This window comes from Plectropomus leopardus, chromosome 17, assembly GCF_026936395.1.
Source record: "Plectropomus leopardus strain MGB_pleo_1.0 chromosome 17, ASM2693639v1, whole genome shotgun sequence".
NCBI lineage: Eukaryota > Metazoa > Chordata > Actinopteri > Perciformes > Serranidae > Plectropomus > Plectropomus leopardus.
In genome coordinates, this window is record NC_142192.1 from 32,549,857 (window position 1) to 32,572,742 (window position 22,886).

General features: G+C 38.8%; 2 protein-coding genes across 4 annotated transcripts in view; both read right to left on the reverse strand.

Annotated features, from left to right (window-relative positions):
• The window catches only part of LOC121957675 (collagen alpha-1(XIV) chain-like), a 211,820-nt gene extending 198,766 nt beyond the window's left edge, over positions 1–13,054 (reverse strand). For all 3 annotated transcript variants that reach the window (XM_042506398.2, XM_088090334.1, XM_088090332.1), the window contains exons 1-3: positions 12,902–13,054; positions 11,692–11,804; positions 7,282–7,396 (exon numbers count right to left, since the gene is read on the reverse strand). In XM_042506398.2, the coding sequence (XP_042362332.2) occupies positions 7,282–7,363 (82 nt within the window). In that variant the 5' untranslated portion in view covers positions 7,364–7,396; positions 11,692–11,804; positions 12,902–13,054. The remainder of the gene's footprint in view (positions 1–7,281; positions 7,397–11,691; positions 11,805–12,901) is intronic.
• Positions 13,055–15,791: 2,737 nt separating this feature from the next.
• On the reverse strand, positions 15,792–22,533 carry LOC121958106 (uncharacterized). Its single transcript, XM_088090837.1, has 2 exons — positions 21,992–22,533; positions 15,792–20,317 (listed from the first exon to the last, which is right to left on the reverse strand). The coding sequence occupies exons 1-2, from the start codon at positions 22,221–22,223 to the stop codon at positions 19,074–19,076; spliced, it is 1,476 nt and encodes a 491-aa protein (XP_087946963.1). The 5' UTR covers positions 22,224–22,533; the 3' UTR covers positions 15,792–19,073.
• Positions 22,534–22,886: the final 353 nt, after the last annotated feature.

Below are 22,886 nucleotides of genomic sequence, written 5' to 3' on the forward strand. Positions count from 1 at the left end.
GCCGTGATATTGGGAAAGAGACATTCCAGTTGGGTTTTACAAATGTGGGTTTTTTGTTGTTGTCTGTGTGTTTTTTGGTGCTTTGAGCACCACAAGCTAAGTGCCATCCAGTTCCATTATATCGGAGAGAAGGCAGAAATCTCTATGGCCAATTTCTCCAACACCAAAACTATCTACACTGATAAATAGCACTACAGGTAAGAAGAGAAATATGTATTTTTGGTTTGTGGATGAACTGTCCCTTTAAGAATTAATATCTGTTTATCCTTAAAAAGTCACAAAAAGCATGACTGCTCAGGATGTTTTACAGAGCTGCAGGTTTCACAGAATCTGCTCTCCGTCTGTTTTGCACTTGCTCATCCGCAGAACATGACTGTGACTGAGTTAAGTTAGATTGAACTCCCTCCAGAGTTATGGCGGCGTAGAGTCAGTCACTCCATCTGTGTTTTTAAACAGTTAGGAGAGGAAATAAATAAAGAAGGATAAATTGTATCTCATCCAAGCGGGGAGGATACACATCAGAGAGATTAGCTTGCACAGATGTCACATTAAAAAGCAAAGTCCCATTCTCCTCCTCATCCTCATCCTCATCTTCCTCATCCATTGACGAGCCCGTATTGTGCTCGTCTCTGCAGGGATACGACAGGTCTTCTTCTGTGTTCCACTTACCGGCGGCATCAAAGCGACGCCCCTGCCTCTCATCCTGATTAGTTGTTGGCCCTGTCAGCCGCCTTGAGGCCTACCCCCCACTTTCCTCTCTGTATCCTTCCCTTATATTCATTTTTTCAAGCTCGCGATCTCTGTCTCCTCATCCGTCCCTCTGTCTTTGTCTTTCTATCTGATCCCTCCATGTCCTGATCTCATTTTCTTTCCTTTCTTTTCTCTCTGCGTCTCTGTGCTTTGAAATTGTCATCAGGGGTAAGGAGAGGATGAGAAAAAGGAGTGAATGTGACTTCCTTTTAACTGCAAGGAGAAAAAGAACAAAGGGCACCAAAGGGAAAGGCACTGGAATAGCATCTGTTTACTATTCCTCTCCTGTCCTCAGCAGGAGTGTTTAGATGTACAACACAGAGTGACTAGATCCACTGAGCTGCACAATATCCAAATACGCTTTACAATGGCCTCGACCTGTGTATAAACTCTCAGAAAAGGCAACAACACTGTGTTACTGGAACTTTTTTCCCTTGTACAAAAGAGCATGATCATATTTCACTAAGCTCCTACACAGTATTGTTGTGTTTTCACATTAAGGCGCAGGTTATAACACTGGATAGAGGCCACGGTAAAGCATTGGAATGTCAAAAAACACATTTTCATGGTCAACAACAACAACACCCCATTCTTTTCACACCGGCAGAACAAAATCCCAGATAATAATCATGTACCTAGAAGCAACACATTACCCGATCTAATTTGGTTAACTATATAAAAAATGTAAAAAAAAAAAAAAAAAAAGAGAAGCCAGCGGAGGGGGTTAAAATATGAAAACCACAAACTCGTTCCTGTGTTTGTGTCCTCATTATGAGGTGAGCCATCTGCTGCCGCCGACTTCTTTAAATACCTACACTGTGATTGACGCCTGGAAGAGCTCTGATTCTCTGGCGCACAATAAACAAGAGGCTTAAAGGGATGGTTCACCCAAAACAAAACAAAATGAGAAAAAAACATATTGACTGAAAATAAATGTGGCTTTTAGGAGGAGTTTTTATTGCTGCTTGTCCGCTTGGGACGAAATGCACACAAGTTGTCTGTCCGTATGACACATGGTAACAATGTGCTATGGTGCTTGAACAGATTTTGTAATGTGCTGCCAAAGGTAAAAACACAGCTTTGTTGCAAATGACACAATTTTAAAGAGCAACTGTCTGTTTTCTTTAGCTTTCCTAAACTGATTCATCCACTCCCCTGCAGCTTTCTCCACAATACAGGATTTAGTCAAGCTGATAAGACCTATCAACAAACACCTCTGCAGCATTTTGGGTGAACCGCCTCTTTATGCATGTCATTATCTCCAGAACACAACTCATGTAGGTATGCAAAGAAACTTGAGTTCAGCACAGGGAGGATAATCCTGATTCAATGAAGAGAATGTGAAGCCGGCGCATTCAACAGCAGGCAAATATATTTATATACAAACACATATAAGGAATACTGTACCAATTATCTCACCAACCTGGGGATGAGAATGAGGGCTGCATGGGATTTCGGCTCAGGGTTTAGCTCTCTCTCTCGGAAACAAAGGACATTCTCTCGTCTGGAGAGAGCTGCTCAAATCCCAAATGATTCGAGAAGCAGATTTTGCACCTCTCTGTTTGTAGTGTAGTTGGAGTGTAGTTGAGTGTGTACCTGTGTGAGTGCATCAACATGTGCATGTGTGTGCATGAATTATGCATGCTCATCCGCAACTGGAGGCAACTGTATTCTGGTATATGAACATAAAAATCCATGAAGCTTTGGTGGTTGGTTTTTTTTTCTCACGCCTCTTAAGAGAAAACCTGCCGGTTCCTTTGCAGCTCCATACACACATATACACACACACTCATTCACAGAAAACCATGGATCTTCTCTGTAAGATTGTATTCTCACACAGAGACAAGTATTGGATGCTGAGCAAACAGCCGGGTGAAGACAAAAGGCCTCGCCTGTAGAGATGAGAACTTAATTCTCATCTATTTTTCATGGAGAATCTTGAGCAAACAGCAGAGCCGACTGCTGCCGAGTGTGGGAGAGGTGTCCGTCACACCCACTGGGAGTTGTGCAGCAAGTCAGACACGCAAAGTTTTGAGAGCATCTTAAATTATTCGTAAGAGTGGGAGAATCCAGGAGACATTATTAGGTGAAGGGATGGTGTTGAGCTGAGTATAGAAAATGGTAAAACTCTTGTTTGCAAGTAGGGAGCTTTGAAGGGAGCAGAAAAGGGATGATGGAAAGTTTTCCAAACTTAAAGTCACTTTTAGTTTGCAAACATGTCTTTTAGAAAAGACTCCATGTTATCATTGCCAAGAGCAGACGCACTTAAAGATGCTACACAGAGTATTATCATGTCAATTAATCATTATCATATTAAGTGCATGGAGCAAACTAGAGCTAAAGCTTTCTTTCTGTTTCTGATGATGGTAAAAGGAGTAAAAGACTCATGGAAAAAAACACATTTTCCCTGTTCATGTCAAAATTTTGTGTAATTTGGAGATCCAATTATTTTTCTATTTCATACACCGACAATTTCCCCTTCTGTCCCCACGGCTTCTGATTATATTCACTAGAAATGCCAGTGGCTTTCTGAATGGCACCTACAAGATGTGACCTAGAAAAACTCCCGCTGACATTTGACCACATTCCCCTCGCCTGTTTCCCATTCAGGCACAGAAACATGTAGATACTTCTTCTATTGTTTCTGCAGGAGGAAAATACGAGAAGCCTCAACAAAGCCTGAGCTAAGACACTGAAGTCATTCTCTGACTATTTAACATTTTCAGTAGCGATTTCACAGCAGGTGTTGGGTTTGAGCATAGTTAAGGATGTGACTAAGTATTTAGATAATGACAGCCCTGACTCATTTTTCTATATAGCACAGGGAAACTTGGAAAACAGAAAGATTACACACCAAAACAAAGAAGAATGTTTCTTTGTTTCACATCTCTGGACTCCTCTTGGCAAGCGGTAGTCTATTTATTTATTTGCTGAAAAACTTCTCCACCTATCCAATTCCTCTGAACTAATAGAGAGCCACAGAGCTGGGGAGTTTCTGTGGAAGCTGCCCAAGCTGCTCGTAACTCCTCAGCTCCTCGTGGGTCAGTGGTGTAGCCGAGGCTATCACACTATGGCCTCTTCGCCGAGGAATGCAGCAGTCACTTTCAGTTCAAACTCTGGACAAAACCCACCTCATTGTGATATATTTATTTTGTTGCACAAGTTGTCAGGCTGTGCTTTTACTGGGACAATTATGGTTAAAGACTGATTGGGAAACACTTCTTGAGGGTAAACATAATCTCACTTAGAACTGAAACGAGCTGTTATTTTAAGTTAAGATGCCAAATATTCACTGGTTGAGAATTGTTGCTTTTCAATTTCTTACAGTATATCATTACAGATTTGAGTGTGTTGGTTGGACAAAACAAGCAATTTGAAGACGTCACCTTGAAATTCTGATAGGCATTTTTCGCATTGAAACTGTGGATGACATGATTTATCGACTGAAACATAACTGGCAGTTTATCAACAATGAAAATGATCTTCTGGCTTCGCTAAAAGTCAATCATTGGAGCAAAGGATCCGCAGAACTTCTCTGAGGGTGAAGTCCATGAGGATCTACTGTAAGATATCTGTATGCTTTCAGACAGCATGTAGGGACAATGGAGAGCAGAAAGAGGGTGAATGAAACTTTCACAGGTATTTGTGCTTTTGAAGATTTCCAGCATGCTGTGTTGTCATGGCAACTACAAACATCACACTGAGGAAAACACTACAGGGTCTGTAATGGCATTGTGTATGAGAATTTTGTTATTTTATACAAGTGTACAAAGATATCAACTTCAAACAACTGACAGGGAAATTCATTAGCTTTAAAACCGGTTTGGTTAGATTAGCCAAAAACACTGAAACTAGGAAGTTAGTATTTTAATTATTTCATGCTGACAAGCATTCCCTCTCTGTTAAGCTTCCACCTACAGCTTATATTGATATACTACTGATACACTGCCCAGCCCTACTTCAAACCTAAAGATTATGTAATACATTATGTCAAAACTGTTGTGAATGGGGGTCAGATTAAATCATGTAAAAAATACCTCGGGGACAGATGCTTCTCACATCATATAGGTTATTAAAAAAAACACATACAATGAGACAAATGCAGCTGTTTCTTTCAATGAAAAATTATTCAACTTTCCAACATTCCTGAAAGTGGAGGCTTTCATTGTCTGCTTTTTTACTGTGGACATGTCTGCTACCTAGCAGGAAATGAATTTATGATGGACATCTTTTGATTTTGTAACCGGAAAATTATTTTGTACTTTGTACACTGTCTGTTTATGAAAACACATTGGTTTCGCCTACATAGTTCCAACTTCGTGCACGTCCACAAACTATACGATAGTCCTGCCATTATGAGGTGAACGGAAAAATGCAATCTTGCTTGATTACCCAATATTGTGCGGCAGGCCACACATAGTTTGAAAAACAAGCCGTGGGCCGTTTAAAATCGGTCACCAGACTTTGGACATGTCTGTTGTAATGGAATTACAGCATGTCGATTTAGCAAAATGTGGTGAATGGTAAAGGGTGTGTGTATGGATGTCGCCAGTAGATCAGCAGAGGTGTGCCCTGCTACCACCGGCCAATCAAAATACAGACGACCAATTCACTGGGCAGCAGACACCGGGGAAACCCTCCACTGTCTGAACGCTTGCATGCTGACCTTTTTCAAAGCTTTAATCTGCTATTATGGTATGGCACAGTATCACAGCCCAACATTTGATTTTATGGTCGTGGCACGATGTCAGGTGGCTTTGGCTCCTCACCGCAGCACTACACAGGTTTAGCCTTGTTTCAGGTTCAACACTGCCAACAACCTCTGACAGTTGGCGGATTTGTGTTTGGGTGCAGCATAAGTGCCAAACTGTGCTCAAAGCAACACATCAATCTATTAGTGTGTTTCTTTTTTTCACATTCTCATACAACATGTAACATCCAATACACTGAGACTGAAAATGGATAGAAACTCTGATCTTAGATCCATAATCAGGTCTTCTGTATAAAAAGGAATCAGCCCATCATTTAAATTCCTACAGAGAAGGTCGAGCTGGCAAAAAGGAGAGTATAAGACTGTTAATGATGATGATGATGTGAGGGAGAATCATCTCTGTGCTAATGAGTGAGGTTATGTGTTAATTGCTGAGTAAGTTAAATGTGTTAAATAGGGTGAAAGGTGATGTGAGCACATTGATTGACCACAGACAAAAAGGAGAAATCGTAATTAAGAGCGCTTGTCTTTTAGAGAGGTGCTATAGTTAAACACACACAGATGCTGTGTGGTTAACAGATGTATATGAATAAAAGAAAACATTATTAAAAACTGCTTTATGTTAAGTTAGTAAATTTATACACAAGCTTAGCACAAATGTTTTTTTGATTTTGAAAATCAAATCTGTGACCCGAGTTAACAGAAATCTGTCATTAGAATGCCCTTTGAACACTTCCACAAATAAATAATTAAGTGACACACGTGCGGATTAATTACAGAGGTGGCAGACTGTGTCGCAGGAAACAACCCAGTTTGTCTAGCAGACAGTAACACACATTTTCTCATTATGATTTTGGCATTGAGGCTTTTCCCTTTGAGACAGACACATGAAGGTAAATGCACATTTAAAAGCATAATTTCCATAAAAAAAACATTTCAGAATAGAAGCCAATGTCTTTGGAGCAAAGCTGCACACCAAAATTGCAACATAAAGTTCACAATTTAAACCTGCTGAATGAAATGGTGAATGCAAAGGACGACACCTGCATTTCCACAACAGGGCCACACAGAGGTTTACAGAGTAAGCCTCGAAGCTTTATCTTAATGCTGAAAGCAGATTAGTGTTGAATGATTTCTAGCACCAGTGTGGAAACAACCAATTAATTTTTCAGGTAAATGAAGTTGTTCGTAGTCCTGTCTGGTCCTGATATGGAAAGACTTGGATGTCCCTGTTTGACAGCAAAAAGGTAAAGTTCTAGAAAACCCTGCTAAGCACTATGGTGAGAAAAACAAAACATAGGAAACGCAGCTAAGCACTATAATGGGAAACCCTTGGGAACCCTGCTAAGCATCATGATGGGAAAAACCCAGAAAGCTCTGTTTGGCTCTGTGGTAGAGAGCCTTGTTTGGCCTCAAAGTCGAAGGCCTGTCGGAAACTGAGGATAAAAATCATCATGAAAACATCACTGAAACCTGAGCTCCCGTGAGGATACTGTTGACCATGTTTGGCACTATGGGGATTCTGTGTATTCCCATTGAGTATCTATGCAGAAAGCCTCTATAATGAAACCCCAGTTATCAGTCAGCCCAGTTTCTAAATCTACATGGTTCCACTGTGGGAAGTCCTAATGGTTTAACACTGGGTTTGACAGTTCGCCCTGTAGGGTACCATTATGACACACAATGGTTTGCCCTGTTGGCTCTTTAATAAAAGCCCAGACTGACCATGTGAGGTCCTGTGGCGCTGTCAGGTAAACCCCTGTAGGCCTCATTGACCCTCTTGGCCCTTGAGTGGGAAGCAGGCTAGTGGTGTTACTTACCTTGACCCCGCGCTGGCTGAGGGATTAGAGAGACAAGAACAAAGCCCAGCAGGCAGACGCTCAGTCTGACTGAGAACTGCATCTTGGTAGCAGCAGACAGGAGGACAGGACACACCTGAAGGAGAGGGAGGAAGAAAAGTCAGGTGAGGAACGAGTAAAACAAGAGGAGGAACAGGAGACAAGACGAGGCTTTCCTAAACTGGACCCTACCCACTCCCACTCTGTCACTCTGCTTGTAGTCACCTTCACAGCTGAATGAAGCACCCTCCACCCAGGTGTCAGGTATCACTACAGTAGCAAGCTTTGGGACAAATCTCCCTCTTTGGGGCAGAAAAAGGAGCTGTCACAATATTTGGTAACCACACAGAAAAATAAAGAAAGGCTGTCAGCATTAACATGTTAATCGCAATGTGATTAAAGTCCATAATTACCATGTACATTTTTTCAATCACATTAATCATCAGCTGACTTTCCCATCTTTTTGAGGGTGTACCAGGCTGAGTTTTTAAGTGAGAGCTATGATACTGTTATCATCTGAACTAGAGGACCTGATGAATCCAGTGGAACCAACCATGTCATGCTTGCCTCTCAGGAAGGGAGAGGAATTATGCTTCCAAGTTAGGCTAAATTTTGGCAATGGAAAGGGGGTCCCTTGACATCTGACCTCAAAATATCTGAATGAAAATGGGTTCTGTGGGTCCCCATGAGTCTCCCCTTTACAGACATACCCACTTTATGCTTGTCCCAGCAGTTTTTCAATTGTCATTTGATTCCTAATCAAGATAATCTGGTAAGAATTGCTTTCCGTTGTCAGTATGGACATTTTGAAATGTAAAACAATGTTACTGTAAACACATTATTAAAAAATATGATTAATCACAATTAACTATTAAAATTCTGCAATTAATTGCAATTTTAAAACAGCCCTAAAACAAAGCTTACTCACATTTGTAGGCTTTGCTGCTGTTTACCGGAATTGTGGTAGGCTATATTATCCCCTTGCCATTTAAAATAAACAAATTAATCAACTAATAAAAAAGTAAATTAAAAAAAACAAATTAGCAAATAATTAATACATAAATAGGAATAAAACTTAGACTCATTCGTGACATTTATTTTTTGTAAATATCTTCTCATTTTTCACTCTGATGTTTATAAGCTGCACAGTTTTTGCAACACTTCCTGTGTATATGCAGCATAATATAAAACACTTTATGATTAAAAAAAAACCTAACTACCATTAGACTAGAATTGGGTGTGTTTGAATGTAGCACTTAAGATGTTAACATCTGTAAGACAATGTTTAATGTTGATCTTAGTTTGAGCAGGTAACATTTGTAAGGGAAGTTGCACGGGACTTTAGTTGCATGGAGTGTCTCCATGACGTGTTTCACGTGATTAATAAGTCGGCATCGGTGCAAGCTCATTGTTTGAGGTTTTAACAACCCGCCTTTACTCCTCACTAGTTGGGACAACACTTAATGTGGTGGACACTTTGCATGAACACGGAAACAGAGTGGAAGTAGGTAGGAGAGGGTGTGGTTGAGGAAAGACCTGGTGAGTCAGAGAGGAGGGAAGAGGACAGGAGGCACAGATGAGGGAGGTGAAAGGAATGAAGGGAGGAGGGATGCAGGTGAGAATAAAAGAGCGAAGCAAAGTGAGTAAGATGGGAGCAGGAAGGAGATGAGGAGGAGCAAGTGAAAAAGAAAGGGAATGGGTGGGGGTGGGTGGAGGAGATAAGAAGAGGAGGACAGAGGAAGGGAAGAGCAGCGTGAGGAGCGATGACGTAGGAAGACAAGGACAGGAGGAGAGAGGACAACGATGTAGAGGAGGAGGGAGATGAAGGGATTTAAACAGCTTGAGAAAGGACTTAACTTCACCATATTACATTTTTTAAGCAATGTATCCTCTGAGATTATGTTGCAATATTGAGGCACTTAGATCTGAGTAAACTTGAGTCAATTCTATTTTTGTTTGTTCGGTTACAGACAAATCTATTAAATATGTCTATTAAAAATGCATCATTGAGTGTGCCGATATGGTTATGTAAAAATGACTCAAAATTTGTGAATAGGGATACGAACAGATATTCATTCCTAGTGGGAAAGGGTCAGTGTACTTTTTGGCCTCTGAATTTTCCTTTCAGAAACAGAAATGAAAAAAAAAATCATTTCAAAATCCAAAACAAAACAATGAAAAGCAAGCCAATTTTAGTTCTCAGGGTCAAACATGTTATATGAATTAAAATTAAATTTAAATTATTATTCATTGCATGGGCCCCAAAATAGTTAGGTGAGAGAAGTGAAGAGTAAAGACTGAACTTTTTTAAATGAATTTTTTTAAGTGTTTTTTTTTTTTTATCTTTGCACCTGTTGTCTGCACTTTTTCTATTTTTAATGGTGATAATTTTTTTTTTTAAAATCCTGTAATTAATGTTACCTTTTATATCTTATCTCTTTACTCTTATTGTAAATCTGTATCCTTTATTATGTTTTATATCTTATTGCTCTGTAAAGCACTTTGAATTGCCCTGCTGTATGAAATGAGCCATACAAATAAAGCTGCCTTTCCTTATTTTTTGGCTTTTGCATCAAATATACAAAAGACAGGATATTGGAGCAGGTTGGATACAAAGGGTCCAACCTGTGGCCGCTGTGGGGAGGACACAGCCTCTGTACATGGGGCGCCGCTCAACCAGGTGAACTACTGGACGCCCACAGCTCACTCTAATTCTAAACTCATCAAATACCACCACTTTATTGGCGATTTCAGCAGACACCAATGCCACAAGCCACCTTTCACAGGGGTATATATAAATACCATTTTCTAACATGTGACAGAAGTGCAGAGAGATTTCTGTAGATGATAGAATCTAAAATAATGTCAGAATACGGTTCCAAAGCCATAGCAGTACAGTTTATAACAGTAAGTTCAGTCTTCACTCTTAATTTCTCTCTCTAACTACATGAATTATATTTTGGCGCTTATGCATTGAACAATGTGTTTTTTTTTGTTTTGTTTTTTTTTAACCTAAGACAACTTCAGGTTTCAGAAAATGGAAATTTCATTGCTATTTGTCTTTTCAATTCTGTTTCTGAAAGGAAAATTCAAAGACCAAAACGTATACTGACTGAAATAGCCACTCGCTTTTTTTTCTCAAAGCCACCCCTTCATGAGGTACAGACATGTGCACTTACATCACAGATTTTATGATCACCCCTGCACTCTGCCCCTCCCATCAAATTTCCTTCATACTGACATTGCTTCGGTTTTTAGTTTCACAGGACCTTTTCTTGGAGTTATTGCCTCTTTTGCTGCTTCTTTAAGTCCCCCACTGCATGCAAAAATAAGTTTATTATCATAATGTCACACAATTCTTTCAATACTTGGATATTCACAATTTTTGAATCAAGGTAGAATATTAAAAGTATTGAGTATAAACCCATTTGTCAGTAAATTAAAAGATCACTGTTACATGAACATGCAAGTCCTCTGGGCTGCATCCATCTAACATAAAGCACATTACTACCTGCACTAGACTGATGGTGCAATGAGTGACACAGCCATAACCATAGATGTGCTCGGTTCTTTCTTAAAAATGTCACTAAAAACTGTAGATATGTTTTGTTCATAATTACAAGCGGCTGTTTGATCATTAAAAAATGCATCTAATGTGTCAAAGAAAATACACATTAGGTGGCGACAGATTCCAACTGGCGCTGCAGCCAACTTTTAATTCAAGGCAATTTTCAATAATTTATTGATATGGCTGACAGATTGGCATTTTCACCATGTCTGTGTTAAGACAAGCCCTGCTTGCGGTAATAAAAACAGAGTTAGGATTATAGGTCTGTTGGGAGCAGCCCTGCCTCAGTGTACTCTGAGAAAAATCACTACAATATCCTTGAAATATTCCCTCAGGGACTTACAGTGTGACTGTAGTTCACTGTAGTGGGTTTATGACGACATTAAAGCATCTGGCTATTTTATGTCCAATTCCTGTAATAAACTTGCAGAGTAGCAGCTTCTATGTGATTTAGAGCCCTTGTGTTATAATGTTGCACGCCTCTAACTTGTATTGTGGCATCACTAAAAAATATTTAAGACTTTATGTCTTTGCATCTCCTGGATCAGTCACTCTCACTGCTGTACATACAGTATAAAAATCGCGCTAAAAGAATGCACATGCACTTGATAATGAGACAAACGATAAATCATATCAGTCACAAACCACTTTCATTTCTTTATAAAGCAGCGGAAGTTTTCCTAATTGAAATGAGCACAGGTGGGATCTGCACATCGCGCCATCAGCAGCATGGTGGAGAGAAAAGCTCCGCGGATGTGGAAGCTGTTTTTTTTTTCTTTTTGCAGATGTTGTTTTGCAGCGTGTGAATAAAAGAGCAGGCGTACCTTCTCAGATCATATGTTTCCCGGCTCCGCTGCTCTCCTCCGGACGGCTGAATGAGAAGCTCACTCGTCCCCAAAGCGACTGTGATCCACACTGTTAACCAACTCTCCGCTCCCTGCCGACCGGGAGACAAGTTAGATCCAATCATGCACCGCACTACCGGTCACACATTTCAAAATAAAATCCCTGCTCGTGTTGCCAGATTGGACCAAATTGGGCAGTTTTGGGTTGTATCCTGCGGGGAAAATAAATGGAGAGAATTTGGGCTGGTTTTCCGTGAGTTGGGCGGGTTTATATTTTAGAAAATATATGATAAAATGTATTCAACCAATACTTTTTTTGCATCCAGTCACTCAATACATATCTGTTTCATTTGTACTTGTTCGGGTGAGAGGCAGTTAACATTGACAGTGTCACCATACCATAGTTATAATTTTAATCATTGCATAACGTAAATAAAAGTCTTCTAAATAAATGATATCTGCCTTGTAAAAGTGCATTATATGTGTGTGCCTGTTGTTGCACTCAATGCACGGTCTGTGTTACTGCTTGTGCAAAGAGGAGCATGTTTTTCAATTTATAAAAAGTTATCCAAAATAAGGTCAAAGTTTATTAAGTTATTTACTGTTAGTGAGTAGCAAAATGATTTCAGCAGCCCTATATACGAATGTTTGGAAGACATTTAACTTCTAATTGTCATTTTAGAGTATTTTTTTTAGGGAAATTAGAGTGATGTTACTTAATTAAATACTGGTCAAATATTTTGGGCGGTTTTTGAACAGTCTTTGGGCTGGAAACCATCCGCTGTGTCGGCAACCACGACTACCACATTACATTTGTGAACACATCACATTTAATCCCCAAATCAATGTCGATAATTGGAATTAGAAAAACAACAGTTCTGGTGTATTATTATTAACACCACCTGTTGACACTGACAGTTTCAGCAATGTGTCCATATCCGACTTCACTCTAACTTCACACAGATGGCACTTAACACCACATTTTTCATGTACACTTACTTCAAACTTCCCTCGTTTTCTTATCTGAAGAAGAAAAGTTTTTACAAACTATCCCGAGAGAGTTTAAAGTTAAATTAACCGAGCTGCTGCTAGCATAACAAGCATACGAGCTACCATTGGAGTTGGCTAGCTGGCTTCTGAGCATCAAGCTTTTTAACTATTTTAGTAGCTATGTAAAAAACATTCTGACCTTTAAACATCGTGAATGCCTTCAAGGGTGAAAGAAAAAAGTCGTGGCTCTTTGCTAACTTGAACAAAACGGGCATTTTCCGCAGTTTAACGGCTTCAAATCGACGTTTTTTCGCTGCGGTTTATCGACAGTTTATCAACTGCTCAGAATCTACCGTTTGGCTCCTCCCACTGTGGCCCTGTGACATCAGTCAACCAATCAGATTCCGATCTGCTGACCAGCCTGTTGTCAGCGCGCGGCATGCAACCGCAAGGTGGTAGGTTCGAGTCCAGCTGGTAACAACTTCACTGCCATCTGAAAAAAATACAAACAAATACTTTGTTATGCATATGAAAAAAATATAGTTACATGTAACTCGTTACACATATTAAGTTACAAAATAGACATAATTGTAGTTTTGATTCCAGCAGGTAACAATTTAACTGTCATCTGAAAAAAAATCACATTAAAAAATACTTTGTGATGCATATGAAAAAAAAATCTAGTTACATGCAACAAGTTACATATGATTAAATTACAAAAAAAATATAATTGTTTCGATTTGAGCCGGTAACAACCTCAGTGTCATTTGAAAAAACATTAAATTCATATTAACAATATAAAAAAACAATCTAGGTACATATAATTAAATGCAATTGTAGGTTTGATTCTAACTGGTAACAACTTGACTGTAATTTGAAAAAAAATATTAAAGTCATGTAAACAAATACTTTGTTATGCATATAAAAAATATCTAGTTAAAATAAAAATAAAATCATATTAACAAATATTAAAATGTAAAAAAAATAGTTACATGTAACTAATCAGTTACAGAGAGAAATTATGCAATTAAATTACATTTACTAATGAAAATATTAGTGATTTAAAAAAAGGGGTTATATCCGATTATACTGTTTTCAGTAAAGAGTTGATGTGTAAAACCAAAGTCATCAATTTAGGGTCTGTGACCCCTGAGGGGTCCTAAGAGTTACTGCAGAGGGGCCACCAAATTAACCCTTGATAATTTAATTCAAGTTTTTTCAAATGTTTGTTTTGTTTTGTTTATTTTCCAAACATTAAACTCTGTCGGAAAACACATATTAACATGAATCAAACATATTATTGGCAAAGATATTTTGACCTATTCATAAAAAGGATCTGAATATTTCATTCAACACTGTCAACTTGCACTTATTGCATCTCTCCAGATTATTTAGTGCAGCAATTCAGGCTGTTGAATTTAATATAAGCCATCAAACTAACATTACCTCCTTGCACATATGGGTTAAATCAACAGTATATCCAAGATTTCATTGTATTTCTTTTAATTTGAAGACGAAATAGCCTTGCTTCCTGTCTCTCCATAGGTGTCTGTGGCCAATTTAACGCTGCTGATCTCTCAGTTGAGACTTGCAGCGGACTGATGGGTGTTTCCCGCTTCATTCACCATCCACCCCTGCAGCTATTCATTCCTTTTACCTTGTTTAATGCGAGGCGAGGCGGCAGAAAAATGTGTTTGAGCGGCAGGCAGTGCTGAGCGTACAGAGGGGACAAAATGTGTGTATTTCTGGCCCTTGGCTATATGCTTCAGGGCTCCTTTTAATATGGCACTCTGTTCTCTGGGCAGGTGGCTCGTTGTAAAAAGTTAAAGTGAGGATCATAGAAAAAGAATGGGAAAAACTCTCATATTGTTCTTAGATTGACGACTTTTCTTCAAATTCACAGGCATGGATGGATTACTGAAAGGACCTACTGGGGCCAGGCCCAGGGGCCCAAATTTCCCCCCTTGGTCTTCACCTGCAGAATATCCCTAAAATTAGCATGTGCTGAGCAGAAAGAGACTTAGAATGACCACAAAGAGACACAGAAAGACCACAAAAATACAAAAAAACAACTACAGAAACACAAACCAAAAACACACAAAATGAAATCAAAAAGACCACAAAGAGACACAAAACAACTACAGAGAGCGACACAAAACCAAAAAAGACACTAAATGAACTCAAAATGACCACAAAGAGACACAAATCAACCCAAAAAGATGTTGGTGAAGATTATCATTCATTAGGTCATGGTGATTCTAGGTGCTATAACGTAGGCAACTGGACTTGCGATAGCACCTAGAATAACCAAAAAAGACACACTGAGCTCGAAGAGACCCAAATGGACAACAAAGAGACTCAAGACAACCACAGAGAGACACAAAAAATACTAAAAAGGCACAAAAATGAACTAAAAGACACATAAAAAAAGGGCATCCTAAAAGACCACAAAGAGATGCAAAACAACCACAAGAAGACACCAAACAACCAAATACGGAAATAATGGACAAAGAGACCACAAGAAGATGTAACACAACCACAGAAAGACATAAAACAACCACAAAAACAAAAATGAGAGAAAGAGAAAAACAGATACAAAACAACCACTATGGGACACTAAATGACCAAAAAAGACAAAAATTAACCTAAAGAGACACATGAAGACAAAGAAATGCAAAACATGCACAAAGAAACAGAAACAAAACAAAAAGACAGAAGAAAAGACTCAAAGAGACGCAAAAAGATACAAAACAAGGTGACAGAAAACAACCAAAAAAGACCCACAAATAACTTAAAGAGATACAAAAAGATCACAAAGACATGCAGAAAGACCACAAAGAAATGCAAAACATCCACACAGAGACACAAAATTACTATACACAAAAAGACCAGAAAGACACACAAAACATGCACAAAGAAACAGAAATAAAACAAAAGACCAAAAAAAGGCTCAAAGAGACACAAAAAAACATAAAACAACCGCTAGGTGACAGAAAACAACCAAAAAACAACAAACAAATAACTTAAAAAGACACAAAAAGACCACAAATAGACACAGAGAGACAACAAAGAAATGCAAAACAACCATACAGAGACACAAAATAACCACAATTTTAATGAAAAAAAAGGTACAAAAAGACCCCGATGAGACACAAAAAACTATACAGGCAAAAAAAAAGATGCATAAAGATTACCAAGAAATGAAAAAACAATAAAAACCAAAAAGCATCAAACCTCAGGAGAGGAGGTTTGTTACACACGCACAGAGTGAAGAATAAAAGAAATTCGAACATTTGAACAGGGGTGGTTTTTTGTTGTTAATGTGACATATTAAACCAGAAAAAGCCTTTTTTCCCCCTTCCATTTACATTTTCATGTTAAAAGTCAGTTTGGTTAATGTTTTTCTTTCATCAGCATGATATAATGGGCCCGGAAATCCTTTACATAATAATGTCCGCACAGAGCTGCAGCTTTGGATGTGCAGCTGTCTTTATCTTTGAGATAGCACGGAGCCCTGAATGAATAATGGCCTCCTGTCCACTGAAGGGGTGGCGCTCCGTTTCTCTTCACCTCAGTTATTAGAGCTTTGTTTGCTGACCATGTAGCCTTTTACTCAACAGTAGAATTGGAGGTCTCTGAAGCCCCCCGTATTATCATAATCATGAATATTTAACAGAGGAATTCTGTGCGCTCCCTTCAGACTCCAAGTTTCAATCTGCAGCTTGAATAAACAGTTTATCAACCTGAGTTTTCTTCACTGGGAGTTCAAGTTTAATCTGTTTGTTTATCATTTACACAGTAATGCGGCTCTATGCTGCTTTCAGCTCAGACTGACAAAACTTAATCATGGTTCAGTTATTTACACTACTGGAGGTGCAGCAGCACGAAACGATGCAATTTCAATGTCAGAAAAACTGTAAATTAATATTTTCTGAACTGAGTTTTTATTATAATGAGATTTGGTCAAAATATGATGATGATACAAATCTAGTCAGATTTAAGTGTTTCATGGTGGGAAAAAAAACACTGTCAACCCTCTGAAACCAGAAAAATATGGCTTAATTTCTCTCAAAAATATAAGAAGGCAATGAGCAACAAAAGAAGATAAGATATAAGATATTTTACAAAAAATGAAAGAAAATTGTCTAGAAAACAACATAATCTTAATTATATATTTAAAATGTGTTACAGAAAGTAAGTAAATCTTTTTTAAATAGTTTTTAAACTTTTTTTTAAAGATGTACTGCTTACTCATTTTTGGGCCATTTTTTGTTGCTGTTGGTTTGATTTCTTTTAACTTATTAATAAGTGTAACACTAATTGCAAAAAAATAGTAGATTTTTAAATAGGAGCTAGAGGAAATGCCTATGGAATAAAATATAGAAAAAAAAAATTAACTTTACTTTTAATTGCCATTATTATATACTTAAAATTATGTTACTGCAAATCATTAGAATTTTTAAGCATGTCCTTTTTTGTCTCTTTTTTCTGTTACTTTTCAGGTAACTTTCTTAAACCGTTTTGTATTGATTTCTTTTCATTTTTGAGTTGCCTCTCTAGAAAATGTTGGTATCAGATCTGCGCCCACGCAGCCTCTGCTGCAAAGGTTTCATAGATGGGTGTTTACACAGAGGTAGCTGTTGCTTAGTTTTTCCAGCAGGAGGCAGCAAAAGAGAGGTGATAAATGGTTTCTGCAGCTCTGACTCCTCAAGCTTCACTAAAAAGTGTCATGACAAAACATATTTTTCAAAAAGTGTAAAGAACAGGACACAAGTTTTTACAACATTGACAGAATGTGTCTGTCATGCATTGATCTTGTGTTGAGATGAAACGTGAATCTTGGCAATATTTTATATATTTTGTTATGTTTAGGTGCACTTTGACAACTTGCTTCTTCCTCAGTGCAGCCATGCTTTGTAGCACAGGAATAATCCTGCATTTTTTAAAAATATTTTTTTAAATGTACCTCTTTCCTGATGTGTGTTCACGATGTGTTTGTGTGTTTGGCATGAAGAGCGTCTCTCTGGAATTGCATTACAAGGCTGAAAAGGTGGAAAATGACCATGTCACATACAGGAACTAAAGTGATGCTGAGCAAATGAGTTTTCAGCCAACTAAATACAGTCTCATAAAAAAAGAAATTAATGGCTGTTAGAGTGTACACTATATTTAGAATATTTGTCAGCTTTTACTTTTATTTTTAATTTTAAAAATATTATAAATATTGGCATGAATTTAGTTATAATTTCAGATTTTACAGTTTTTTGTAATGAGCCCTTGAGAATATCGACTGACACTTGTGTATAAAATGAAATATTTCTTCTGCAGACGCTAAACATCAGATTAGACACTCTATGAGCTCGAGGAGTCAGAGGTAAAAGGTTTGCAGCCAAGTGTCTGTGGCCAAAAATGCGATGTACTCCCAGGTGTTTATAGCATCGATATATGATGTCTAGTCTGCTTTTCTGCTGAAGGTCTTGTCACAGTGAACATTTAGCAGAAATATACACACAAAAAACTGAAAAATTTAAGTCAACTTAGTTTAAAAGTAATAAACCAACACTGGGCCTCATGCAGCAACATTCTCTTAAAGTTATCTCATATTTTCTCTTAATTTTCTGGTAAGAGAAATAATAAGAGAAGTCAACTCTGGATGCCCCAAACATTCTTAACCACAAAATCTGTGCTCAATGCTGGATCCCACTGATCACAAGTCACCTGTTGGCACAGGTAACGGCTCCTAAACACGACATGAGGACAGGTTTTGTGCCATGTGCGGAAGTCACATTGCTGAGACTGAAGAGAGGACTTTTATTATGAACTGCATTTGTTTGTAGAGTACTGCAATACTGCATACAGGTGTCCATTTCAAGCTGTCCCTTAATGGTTTTAATGGTTTACATCGTAAGGTAAACTGGTTTCTAAATTGTGGTGGTTTTTCGTGGTTGCTAATGATTTCCATGAAGCGTTGCAGTGGTGGATGCCAATGTAGGAAGTTCACTTATTACGGCTGCTCTCACCGACACACCTGTGTTTTTTGACAATATCACGCCGAGACGCTGCAACTAAATGGTTTCTCTCCTGTGTGGATTTTCATGCGTCAAACCAACCTGCTCCTGAGGCTGAAATTGGTTTTACAAACTACGCAGCTGAAATATTTTACAAACTAAGCTGCTGAAATATTTTACAAACTAAACAGGTGAAACTTTTTTCTTAGTCTTCACCAACTGGTCGTAAAGGACTATCTGGATATGAGTTCCTGTCTGGTTCTGGTCCTCCACAGTCCTCTCCATCAGCTCCTGTTTCCATCTGTTCATTTTGTCTTTGATGAAGTTGTGAGGACTGAGCTGTCTCTGTATTGTTGTCACTCTTCACAGAAACAGAAGTGTGTGTGCACTTGGTGACGATTCACCGCCACACTTGTGGTTTTTCAACTGATGAAGCTGAGCGAATCTTTTCCCACAAACTGAGCAGCTGAAAGGTTTCTCTCCTGTGTGAGTTCTCATGTGACTCTTTAGATGGGAGTTTTGGCGAAATTGTTTACTGCAATGAGAGCAAACGAAAGGTTTCTCTCCTGTGTGAATTATCATGTGCATCTTTAGATAGGAGTTTTGGTTGAATTGTTTACCGCACTGAGAGCAGCTGAACTGTTTCTCTCCTGTGTGAGTTCTCATGTGCATCTTTAGAGCAAAATTTTGGTTGAATTGTGTACCGCACTGAGAGCAGCTGAAAGGTTTCTCTCCTGTGTGAATTCTCATGTGCATCTTTAGAGCAAAATTTTGGTTGAATTTTTTACCGCACTGAGAGCAGCTGAAAGGTTTCTCTCCTGTGTGAATTCTCATGTGCTTCTTTAGACCCGAGCTTTGGCTGAATCGCTTACCACACTGAGAGCAGCTGAATGGTTTCTCTCCTGTGTGAGTTCTCATGTGCTTCTTTAGATCACAGTTTTGGCTGAATCGCTTACCACACTGAGAGCAGCTGAATGGTTTCTCTCCTGTGTGAGTTCTCATGTGCTTAATTAGATCAGAGTTATGGTTGAATTGTTTTCCGCACTGAGAGCAGCAAAACAGTTTTTCACAAGAATCACGTCTGTTGTTTTTCAGAGAGTTAAAACCTGACTGAGGTTCCTGAGTCTCCTCCCAGGTTCTGCTGTCATCAGTCTCAGTTTCTGATGAATGTGAAGCCTCGTCTTCAACATCCAGTCGTAAAGGACTACCTGGATGTGAGTTCCTGCCTGGTTCTGGTCCTCCACAGTCCTCTCCATCAGCTTCTGTTTCCATCTGTTCAGTTTGTCTTTGATGAAGCTGTGAGGACTGAGCTTTGTCTTCATCGTCTTCTTCAGTCTTCACAGGGACAGAAGTGTGTGTGAACTTGATATCAGCCTCCTCCAGCCCTTCAAGCTGCTGTTTCTCCTGATGGCTCCACAGCTCCTCCTGCTCCTCTTTAATGTGTGGAGGCTCTGGGTCCTCCTGGTCCTCTTTAATGTGTGGAGGTTCTGGGTCCTCCTGCTCCTCTCTAATGTGTGGAGGCTCTGGGTTCTCCTGGTCCACACTGAAGCTCCAGTCCTGCTGCTCAGGAGGAACCTCTCCTTTAACCATCAACAGCTTCTGGACATCTGTGAAGGATTAAGAAACACACACACACACACACACACACACACACACACACACACACACACACACACACACAGCTTTAACTTGGACTCGAGTCACAACTTTGATGGCTTTAGGATCAGCTTGACGAAATCTAAAAAGACTTTTAACACATAAACATCCATAAATTATATTTAGTATGTCACAAAAATAAGTTTAGCACTCATTTTATATGCTTAATATTACACATACACTGGAACAAATAACACATTAATGAAATTCAAGTTGTTCTGAGTCCAATGGTACCAAAAATGTGATAGAAATACATTATAAAATGCTTCTATAATGTGCATAATGTCAAATTGGAGCAAGAAAAATCGATGAATAATCATTTTTCTTTTTAAATCTGTATTATAAGAGTCTGGACAATGTGCGCATGAAAAATGATTAAGATCCAATACTCCTAACCAATTTTTTGGGTGTGTTTTCATGGAAAATCAAAAAACAAGAAACCCTCTGTGATCAAATGTGACAAAAGTATGTTACAGCAAACGGCCGCTGCCGCCTCATACTTTGACTGATTTGGGGAATTCCAACTGATTCTGGTTCTTAAGTCAGCTAGTACTTTAAATGCTGTGAGGGAAATTTTGAAATTCCACTAAGGACATTAATGGATTAACTTGACTTTGACCTTAAAATCATGACCTCTCTTTGACTTGAGACTTTTGAATGAAAAACAGTTAATACCTTTCCCTCAAGCATAAAGATTAAAAGGTATGTCAAGGTCGGCAAAGTCATATGACTAGGGGTGGACAATATGAAAAAAAGTCCTATCGTGATATTTTTCTTCATATCAATCGATATCGATATATATAATCGATATATAAATATACACCAAATCACTATTTCTGTCAAGTTTAAAGGTTCCCTTTGACTCTTAAATGAGATATGAAGATATGATAAGGTTAATTTTGGTTTAAATATTTATTTTCTGTCAGACATTGAACATGACAAATACACTGTAGAACAGGCGTCACCAACTGGAGGACCTATTCTACTAAAATTCAAAGAGGTCCAGTTACTGAAATTTCCTCCCAGCAAAGGTCTGAACCTTATACTTAAAATCAATATCACCATTAATTGAACATTTTACTTTGATTACGATATAACAATGATTATTTTGCCTTTTGCTTTTTTTGTGGTTTGTTTTTTGCCCTCATAGTTCACTGACAGTGTCATGTGACCATGGTGTGTTGGAGCGTAATAAACATATGATTTATCATTATACATCAAACTTTCCAGCATTATATAAAAATGAAAAGCTCCATCTGAAACAAACTTCAGGTAAATTGAAGCACATTGTGCTGATAATAGGCCAACCTCTCCTGACTGCAGGACTCTGACTTCAGCTTCTGTCAAACTTCTGTGCTGTTAATCATTTTACTCAGGAATTAAAAACTTTTGAGTCGGCCTACTTCTCCTATAGCTGCCAACAGCCTGCCGACATTCCCAGCTAGAGAAAGGCTGAAAATAAGCTCATGTGCTTGTGGCCCCGGGCCCCCAAAACATTACATCTGCCCCTGGTGATAATAATGAGAGCTCAGCGCGAGCGGCCGGATGAGACACTGTTTCTAAATAATTCATCCAAAGTCTGATTAAACCTGAAACTAAGTACTTTCTCACGGTGGTTTTAGTACCTTTACTCGGGTAAATAGTCTCAATATTTCCTCCACAGCTGGTTTCCAGACCTGCTCGGTGTAACCGGACTTTGGGGCTGAAAACAGCGTCCAGTAGTTTCCGTTGTTGTCGGTGTGTCTCCAGCTCCTCCTCGTACTCTGCTATCGTCCTTTCAAACTGCCCAAAAATCTCCTCCGCAGCCGCAGTTAGTCGCTGGTTGACAAAATCTCGCAGCATTTCAAGTTTGGACATTTTGACTAAAATCTCAGCAGTTTTTTCTTCAGACAAACTCCGTTAAAATCGGTTTGTTTGCCGTGTTGCTGGGTTACCGTCGGATCCGCATACTTCTTGCTAGCAGGCTAACTTCATTAGCTTTATCAAACACCAGGAGATCATTCAGGGTTTTAGATGAAGTAAACAGAGGTCATTTAAACTGGTTTATCTGGACATTGCGGCTCAATGAAAAACACAGTTTAGTCTGTTTAAAACTCTCCGTCTCGCGCTGTGTGTCCGAGCTCTGTCCTGCTGAGCGGCAAACTAACGGCTCTGCGCATGCTCACAGCATTGAACGCGTTGTTGTGTTTCTTCTTCTTGTAATGTCGGTCCGGCAGGCTGCACACCGACAGGTATGATGCTGACCTCCATAGTCTGGGAGTACTGTCTCCTCATGTCCACACACACGCGCACACACACTTACTCATCCATAATTAATCATTTACATCACCTGAACATACATCACTTAGGTTCCCTTTCATTTGTTCACTGTCCTTTATATGTCATACTACTTCCTCTATTTATTCATCATTTTATTAGCCTAAATAAAATATTTCATTTATTCATTGTTCATTGTCTGTTGATATTATTTCATGAGAGAAACAAGATCAATGTATACAGGATAAACGGTACAGATTGTGA